General features: G+C 34.6%; 1 protein-coding gene across 2 annotated transcripts in view; it reads left to right on the forward strand.

Annotated features, from left to right (window-relative positions):
* LOC106875359 (uncharacterized) overlaps positions 1-9808 on the forward strand; it is a 105960-nt gene extending 96152 nt beyond the window's left edge. For both annotated transcript variants that reach the window (XM_014923451.2, XM_014923452.2), the window contains 2 exons: positions 4414-4448; positions 4831-9808. In XM_014923451.2, the coding sequence (XP_014778937.1) occupies positions 4414-4448; positions 4831-4929 (134 nt within the window). In that variant the 3' untranslated portion in view covers positions 4930-9808. The remainder of the gene's footprint in view (positions 1-4413; positions 4449-4830) is intronic.
* The last annotated feature ends 499 nt before the right edge of the window (positions 9809-10307 follow it).

Here is a 10307-nt window from a genome sequence, read left to right on the forward strand (position 1 = left end):
TGAGTGAGTGAGAGAGAGAGAGAGAGAATTTCTAACCTTGATAGACACAGGCATGGCTTTATAGTTGAGAATCTTGCTTCCCAGTTACATGGTTTCAGGTTCAGTATCAGTGTTTCACATTGGGCAAGTGTCTTCCACTATAGCCCTGGATCAACCAAAATCTTGAGAGTGTATTTGGTAGAAGGAAACTGTTAGAAGCTAATCAAGTATATGTGTGCACAATGCATGTGTTCATATACATTATGTAAATGTATGCCTGTATGTCTTCATAGATTTTACATGTGCATAGATTTTACATGTAGTACATTCACTTTAACTACTGTTAACTGGAACACACAATGTTGGTGCATTGTGTGGACATATATGACACATCTACATGTTTATATATATGTAGGTGTGTGTGTATATATATATATATATATATTCTCCCTATATATATAGGGAGAATTCACAAAAAATCAACAGGTGGTGTTGAAAACAAATAGATGTATTAATATAACGCTCGGGAATTGAGAAAGTCTTTTTTAACATTTCAAGCATATGCTCTTCTACAGAAAGGAACATGGAAAGAAACAAGGAGAGAAAAAAATGTGTGTAGTGGTCAGCGATCTTTCATGGCGAATGCCGTATAGAAGGGTCACACAGGAGAGTTAAGAAGGGGAGATAACAAAGTAGTAGTGATCTCAAAACGAAGGTGCGTGTGTGTGAGAGAATGCTGGTGATCTTAACGTATGCGTGTGTGCATGTAGGTGTGAAGGTGTGGGGATAGGAATTGGTCAGTGGTGGTGTGTGCGTGGTGATGTGTTGTGATGTGATGCGTTGTGTGGTATGGTGTAGCGTGGTGTGGTGTGATGGTGTTGAGAGGTGGGGTGGGGGTATGTGGGAGAGGGTGTAGGGGATGGGGTGGAATGGGAAGGCGGGGTGGGCTTATGAGGGAGGATTGATGATGAAGAGGGAAGGGGAAGGTGGGTAAGAGAGAAAGAGGAAGAGAGAACGAGAGTAGGAGTGAAGAGAAGAGAAGTAGGAGTCGGAGCAAGAGAGGAGAGGTGGGTGGGAGTAGGAGGGAGAGGAAGAGAGGCAAGGGGAGGAGAGTTGAGCCCATGTGGCGCAAAGGAGTGAAGAGAGTGCAAACGGGAGTCTGGATGGCCCCTGTGCAAGGATAATCTGAACACGGACAGGTGTTGCAAAGAGTGACCAGTAGAGCAGAAATGGCATGACACCGGGGTGTCATTGTCAAGGCGGATGTCTCGGAGGTGTTCCGTGAACCGGTCAACCAAGCAGTGTCTCGTTTGTCTGATGTACAGAGAATGGCAGAGAGAGCAGGAGATGCAACAGATGATATTGGTAGAAGTGCAGGTGAAGGAGTCGGTGATGCGATAGGGTCGATGATGGGTGCCGGTGAGGAGGGTGGTGTCGGAGAGGTAAGGGCAAGTACAGCAGCGTGGACGGGAGCAGGGGAACAAGCCAGGTTGGGAGGTTGGGTTGGGGAAGAAGCTGTGGACCAAGAGGTCTCGTAGGTTGTAGGCTTGTTTGAAGGAGGGGAGGGGTCAGTTAGGGAAGATGTGTGAGGTGGAGGGGTTGGACTTGAGGTGCCGGAAAGCTCGGAGAATGGTGCATTGGAGAGGTAGGGTGGTAGATGAGGGAAAAAGGGAGGCGGGAGATGACAGGACGGGTTCAGGGGGAGAGAACAGATGCACGGTCCACGGGACGTGCTCTGGCAAGGGCGGTGTGGATAGTGGTGAGGGGATATCCACGTAGGATGAAGTGGCAAGCCATGAGTTGAGACTGAGTCTCAAAGTCATGGCTGTCACTACAGAGCCTGCGTAGACGGAGGAATTGGGAATAGGGGATGGAACGCTTGGTGTGTTTAGGGTGGGAGGAGGAGAAGTTGAGATAAGAGTGTGAGTCTGTGTGTTTGTAGTGGATGGAGGTGGTAAGAGTGGAGTGATGAACGCTGACCGAAATGTCAAGAAAGGAGACGGAGGTGTCAGAGATAGTGCAGGAGAAGTGGAGGGCAAGATGGAAACATTTGACAAAAGAGGAAGGAGTCTAGATGTTTGCGGGAGAGTGAGGTGGCACCGATACAGTCGTCAATATATCGGCCATATAGTTCGGGAGTGGGACCAGTAAAACTTGAGAATATTTGATATATATATACATGCACACACACATCCACTCACATATGTATCTTTTGGACTTGTACATGTCTAGTGAGTGACTGGGTCTGAAACCATGTATTAAAACTGAAGCAGTTATTTCCTGGAAGAACCATACAGCCAATTAAAATATGTTTGTGTGTGTGTGCATATGTGTTTTCTGCCTGTTATTACTTATATTGCTATACTGCCAATTTATATCATCTACCTAACTATGTATGTATGTATGTATGCATGCATGCGTGTGTGCATAGTTCAGGGTTTGTAGAATTTTCACATTTTATTTTATATTTTTACAAGTACTTTCATGTTTTAAAACAATTTTCAGGGAAGTGTTTAACTGATGGCATCAACAACTTATGTGCTTTACAACTGAGAATTGTTGTCAGTTGTGAAGCACCTAAGTTGTTGATGCCATTAGATATACATTTACCTGAAGATTGTTTTAAAACATAAAAGCACTTGAAAAAATATAAAAATAAAATGTGAAAATTGGATTGTGTTGAAATTTTATTGATGTACACACACACACACACACACACACATCCATCCATCCATACATACATAGTTCACCTTTATATATATATATAAATGAAGTGATGTTGTGCTTGTGAAAAAGTAATATGTATACTTCACTGCAACTTTGCTATATATCTATTATATATTTTATGTAAGTTTGTGTGTATATGTGTTATCAGTATTGTGTTGCATTCACTTTGCATGGGTTTGCAATAGAGTCTATACACTGCTTGATGCATGCAGCATGAGATGGTGAATGCCTTTTATTAATGTTCTTTTCTTTTCTTTTTTAAATGTTATTGTTAAGACTTTTGTTTTATTTTAGTTTTGTTCATTTGTTTCTTTCTAATGTTTAACTGATCAGTCTTTCTAATTTCAGCTCGATATAAGTTGACATAAATTCCATTAAAAAAATTTTCTGTTGAGTGTAAGGCTTTTTATATAAGGAGAAAAGAAAATCAAATTACCAGCATATTACCACACTACTTTTGCAGAAAATCTAGGTTGTTACTTGTACTGTATTTGAACCATGGAAACTATGAAAACTACATACACACAAAAAAAAAAATGTCTTCAAAAATAAAGTTTTGAAAATGAGAGTCTACTTTCAAAATACTGGGGCACCAATGCTATTGGTTGAAGCCTTACTGTATGTGAACCCAGTATACTGGGTTCTGTGCATGTACTCTTGGGACCCAGAAACCAAGTTAGCTTGTTTTTCTTAAAATTATTCATAATTCACATGAAATAGTACACATATTGTATTTTTATTGGCTAATAGAAAGAGGATGTGAGAACTGATTTGCACATGATTAATGTGTTATGTCACCAAAGCTTTTATCAGTAAGGAGAGGGTTAATAACTGTTAGATAGCCTGTGCATTGTATTAGCTCTCTATATATACATAGTATGGTATGTAGAAGTTGTATACTATAATAGCTTAACATATACATAGCAGGGTACATAAAGGCTGTGCTACTATATTAAATCTACATATAATTTATACTTCTATGTGTATGTAATGCTTGTATATGTTATCTAAATCAAGACATCAAAGTTACTGCAAAGAGTTGTTTTAATATTTGTGCCATTCTTGAGAGCACTAACATGTTTAGCCAAGGTATTAAAACTGGTCATTAAATCTAGACTGCAGATTTGACTGATCTTCTGACTTATCTATATTTAATATATGTTCATGCATATGTATCTTTACATAGTGTCTATGTACCTTCTCAATATATATATAAATATATATATATATATATATATATATATATATAGAGAGAGAGAGAGAGAGATAGCTAGATATTTATCAGTGGATTTACAATGCTACCATTGGTTTCATGCCTAAATATCACTATTATCAAGCGCCTCCAAAATGGAGATGGATTACCAACATTTTAAGTGGAATACTTGATAATTGTGATATTTCCATATGAAACCTATGATAACACCAGATCCATTAATAAGGAATATATTTATCCACTAAACACAATGTTGAACACTCATTCTTAATGCTTAACACTATTGTGTGTGTGTGTGTGTGTGTGTGTGTGTGTGTGTGTATTTATATACTGTGTAAATAAACCTCCCAGATCCATGTTTATCAAGAATGGTGAGTATGAGTTTCACTTTTTTTTTTTTGCTGCACCCTCTATATGTGTTCAATACTTCCGTTGTACTAAATTTTATTGAGCTGCTTCTGTCACACTATTTTATTATTTCATTTCAATTCTAGGACCAAATTCTAACATGAAAGAAGATAATTTAAAGGTAATGAATATTATTCTTTTTCTCATTGTGTTACTTTGACCAACCTCACCTTGATTCTTTGATGATATATTTACATAGTATTTTTGTTTCCCCCCTTTTGTACATTGTTAATTTGTATGTGTGTGCGTGTGTGTGTTATATATGCATGCCTCTTCAACGAAGCACTATTGTCTAGGTTAAAAACTCCTGGTACAGGGTTGATAAAGTACCAGTCAAGTACAAGGGGTGATGTAATCAACTTACCCCCCTCCCTTCTAAATTGCTGGACTTGTGCCAAAATTACAAAGAATTATTATTATTTTGCATTCAATTTCTACTTCCTTTCTATTCTTTCTCTCTACTACTATCATTTCTAATGGTACTTCTTCTTCTCTATTAACAGGTTGGTTTCAACAATATAGAAGACAGTATTGACAAGATGCAGAAGAGTATGACCCTTGATGATGATAAAATGAATTCTTTAGAAAAGGGCCACAGATAGAGGAGAATCACCCCAATTTTTTTTTCTTTTGTTTTCTCTCTTTCTCTCTCTCTCTTTTCATTTTGTTACCCATTTTGAAATCTTTCTCTGTTTCAAAATAACCAAATTTTTGTTCAAATTTTGATTCAAATCCAATGTTTTTTTATTTTTTTTACTTCTAATTTTCAGTTTGAAATTTGAAATTGATAATTCTGAGGTGTTTTCATTACCTGGAAAATAATAGTGTTGTTGGGGGTAAAATTAAAATTTACAATTTAAGATCAAATGTCAATTAAAGTATGTCTAAAAACACCTGTTTTAATCAATTTTTGAATTGAAATTTTTATCACCGTGGAGAATTCCTTGTCGAATTCAAACAGTAAAGAAGACTCATATGTATCTGTAAAAAAAGGAAAATGAAGTTATTTTATTTTATTTTAATTTTCTCGTTTCCTAAAAAAAAGAAAAGAAGTTAATTCTTAATTTTGAAGAAAGGGTTCATTAATTAATTAATTGATATAAAAAAATAAAAAAATTGGGAGAAAAATTTCATTAGTTCCTTTTGTTGTTGTTATGATATAATTTTCATGGCTTTACTTTTTTACAGGAATTTTAATTCTTGGTCTCACACACACACACACACATACACACATTGGTTACAAACTGCAATTGGTGTCTTTGTGATTAAAAATGTTTTTCTTTCCTTTGTAACATATTGGTTTTTATTGAGTTCTCTCCTACTCTTACCTCCGAAAGGGTTGGATGTTTTCATTCAACGATGTTTATAATCCATATTTTCTCTTCCCCCCACTTCCATCCATGCCTTTACATTCACTCATTTTCTTTATTATCATTATTATTGCTACACATCTTTAATCAATCTATCATCATTATTATTATTATTATTATCATCATTATTGCAGTTATTACATCTATACATATCGATCACTCTCTCTCTCTCTCTCTCTCTCTTCCTCTATATCTCTCTTATTTTTCATTTCAATGTATTTAGTTTAAATGAAATTTTCTTAGAGAAAAATCACCGGGCCTTTCTAAAAAAGAACAAAACAAAATTTACATCCTATGTCCCTCAATATTTACGAAGGCACATGGCATTGTGGTTAGGGTGTTGCACTCATGAATGCAAGATTGTGGCTTCAGTTTCTGGACAGAGCAATCCATTGTGTTCTTGAGCATAATACTTCATTTCTTGTTGCTCCAGTCTATTCAGCTGTAAAAAAACACAATCAGATCACCCTGTAATGAACTGGCATTGCATTCAGTGGAGAATATTGTGATCTTGATCATTTATACACCATGGAAACAGTATAAGCAGAATGTCCAGGCATTGATAATGATGATGAGTTTGAAAAGCAAATATTTTTTTTGTTTCTAATCTGTACTCAGCTTTAGAGAAATTAAAGTTTGCCATGGGAGCTCTGGGTATTTTTGTGATCTTTGATTGAAAATATTGAGTTCCTAATTTTAATTTTGGCAACAGACAATAATAAAAAGATTCCAACCCCAGTGTATCTTGCCTGAAGTTACTGTTTGAAGACTGCTGAAGTCTTCTCCATTGGTGGATCATCATTCTACTTTCTATGATGTTACTATATTATTGTAGAGCACAAAGGACATAGATTTTGTCTTTTTATTTCATCATCTATTGGAAGTTGTGAAGTTGTTATGTTTGTTTTGCTTGTGTGTGTGTGTGTTTTTTTTTTTAAATTTTTTTTCCCTCATTGTTTTGTTTTTGCAACACAAACAAATAAAAACAAAAAGATACCAACATTTCTTGTGAATGGTAACTAAACCCATTTGGCAAGACAAAAATATTTTCCCTTCAGAAAATAGAAATAATAATAGAAATTAAATTTAGTATCCATTTAGAATCTCAATCTTTGTAAGTGTGTGTGTGTGTATGTGTATATATGTATATATTATATATATATATATATATATATATATATATATATATATATATATATATGTGATATATATAATTGTGTGTGTGTGTGTGTGTGTGTGTATAATGTGAATTACTTAAAACAAAAAACTGAAGTTGAATTTTTTTCTTGGGTTTTGGAAAGAGGATGTTTTGGGAGTGGTTTTTTTCAACTAACTCATATATATTTATAAAAGGTATGCATTTTGTATAAGAAATCATTTATGATGAATCCCTGAAAGGGACGAAAACACTAAATAGTTTTTATTCAAATTCTGCTTTTTTCTTAATACATAGGAATGTATGAATGTGTGTATGTGTGCAGTTGTGGCCAAAAGTTTGGAACATTTTTTTAAAAATCAAAATAGTTGTACCTAAAAGTTCAATTTGATTCATATATATACAATGTAGAGATATACTTTACCTAATAACTGGACATTTGATATGAAAATTCTAAGTTTTTGACCTATGTTCCAATTCTAAGTTTTTGACCTATGTGTTTAAATATAAGAGAATTATGTAACATGAAGATGGAAACAGCAGGCTTTAATAGCAAATCACAACATTTATTTCTGTACTGGACACCAGTTTTAAGTTTCATTTATATATCATTACATAAAATTATTGTTTAGAATAACTATATAAATATGATTCAGTGATAGGTGTGTTGGTGCTTTCTCAGGCAGAATGCACCAACACACAGCAGTCGCTGAATCATAACATTTGCAAGGAAAATGTTGTCAGTGACTTCAAGGTTTCAGCCTGTTCACCTACATCATTAGTGAAGTTGATCAAGCTGAAACTTTAAAGTCTTTGCCACCCCTTCTCCTTGTAAAAGTATAATAGACATGTACTCAACTAGAAAGTATTAAATAATACTTCTATTTGTTTTTATACATAATGTAACATAGTTGTAGTGCACCTGAGCACTATATAATAAGTTCATTATACATTGATATATCTGTGTGTGTGTGTGTGTGTGTGTGTAAAGGTGAGATCCAAGGATACAGGTGTAGGAAGTTAGTGAACTTCGAGCAGTCCATAGAAGTATAAAAACAGTTTTCAGGAACAATAATGGTATCTTAACTTTGAATAATTCCCAGATGACTATGAAATGACTTGGTAATGGTAAAGTGGAAAGCATCAACTTTCACTCATTGCTATCATTGTTGTCATCATCATCATTGTTTTAACATCCACTTTATCATGCTTGTATGTGCCAGATGAAATTTGTTGAGGCAGATTTTCTACAGCAAGACAATATTTCTTCTTTTAATCCTTCAAACACAAACAGCACAGTGCTCACAGCATGATTTCCTGGGAAGATTGCAAACAAATGATGCCACTGTCTTTGTATGATGGTGATGTTTGTTTACAATTTGCATACAATGCCAAGACAAGGATACATGAACAAACTCATACTCTGTGCACACACACACACACACACACACACATGCATGCATGCACATGCACTCAACAGGCTTCTTTTCAGTTTCTATCTACTAAATCCACTCTCAAGCCTTTGGAGTGGGCCACAAAAAAAGTTGTAATCTTCCTTTTCATTTCTAGAATTCAAAACAAATTTTGAAATAATTGCTATTTTTTTTTTGCTCTTCCATGCTACACTCCTTACCCCCCCCCCTACCATTCTCTCTTCAAAAATGGGAGCAGCTATGTAGCTCCTCCACAGCAAGAAACCTATTCTACTCTGGTCCCTTTTCTCATACTTTAATCTCTCATACCCTAGTATAAAGTTGCCTCTTTCAAGGTTCGTTGTCTTGCAAGCTGTATGCTGACTTCATTAGTGCTGGTGGCTCAGAAAAAAAGCACCCAGTACACATAATATAAAGTGGTTGGTGTTAGGAAGGTCATTCAACCATAGAAACCATACTAAAGCAGACACTGGAGCACATTGGATCCTGTCAAACTCTTCTGCCCATGCCAACATGGAACATGGACGTTAAATGACAATGATAATGATGAAATTAATTTATTTGAAATGATTTCCTTTGTAAAAAATATTAAGAAGTGTATATTTATTTTTGATAGGGTCATTTTCTGAAGCTATTTACTTCACTTACATTATGAAAATATGCCACAAGAAAAGCATAAATACCACAATTTTGTATCCTTACTTTTTTTTCTACTCTCATTCCTGGTAAACCTGAGAATTTGTGCCTCATCAATTAAAAAAAACAAAACAAACAAAATACTGTTGGCTACCTTGATTTCATTGTTTTGTTACTCAACCCTTTAGCATTCAGATTACTTTGTCACATGTAATGCCTATTTGTTCACATTGTTTTGAATTAATTGTGCGTTATCTCATAGCTTGAAGATTTTGATGATGTGATCATTTATTTTTAGAATGATGCTGTAGGGTAAGTGTGAGAGGCTGGATCTGACTGGTTTAAATGCTAAAGGGTTAAATTTCTCTTTTTGTTTTGTTTAATTGTATTTGTTTTGTTGTTATTGTGCCAGCAATTGTCAACCAATTGCTATTACTGCTACTACTCTATGAAAAGGCCTGTAAATGGATCATCAATGGATGCATTATTCAATTGCTGATTACTTGAAGTTCCTTGAACAAAGGTTGTTCTGGTGAAGATGTAATGTCTTGGTGAAGATGTAATGTCTTTGGGCAAAAACAGTTATTTAACTTTAAACAAAAAAAGATCAGTAATACCTTGTAGCAATATTCAATTATCTGTTCATTTTTCTTTTTTTTTTCATTTTTTTAAAAATTCCTTTTAACCCTATCATATGGGCTAGGCCTGTTTTAAAGGCCACTCTATTTTCTTGAACAATTTTTCCATAGTGTTGTTTTTACTTCTTTTTCTTTTCTTTTAATTAAATTCTGTAAAATCTGAAAAAATCTTTAATTGTTCTGTATCATGATTTAATACATAAAAAAATATATATATTAAAAAAAATGAGCTAAAAATGCAAACATTACTTCCTCGTTTTTGTTTATGGTAATGAAAGGCCTTTTATTAAATTATATCCATCATCTCATCCTTTTTAAAAAAAATTTTAGCCAGGTAAAAGCAAAAAGGCTACACGTTTACATGAGACAAAACTAAATGCAATAGCAATATTTTGATTTGGTTTCTTTACAGCATTTTTGACTTTAAACCTTGTTTGGGTGAATTTGATTGTTCATGTGTTTGGCATCAATAAAATAAGTACCACTGATATTAGGATTAATCTTATATACGAATAATTCCTACCAATAATTGGTCAGCTGAAATGACAAATCCTTGTTGTAGTTATTAATGTTTAATACACTAGGCACCATCTAAGGCAGTGAGCTTGCAGAAATGCTAGCATGCCAGATAAAAATGCTTAACGGCATTTCATCCATCATTATGTTCTGAGTTCAAATTCCACTGAGGTTGACTTTGCCTTTCATCCCATTTGAGGGTTGATAAAATAGGTACCAGTTGAACACTGG

This window comes from Octopus bimaculoides, chromosome 2 (genome assembly GCF_001194135.2).
Source record: "Octopus bimaculoides isolate UCB-OBI-ISO-001 chromosome 2, ASM119413v2, whole genome shotgun sequence".
Taxonomy (NCBI): domain Eukaryota; kingdom Metazoa; phylum Mollusca; class Cephalopoda; order Octopoda; family Octopodidae; genus Octopus; species Octopus bimaculoides.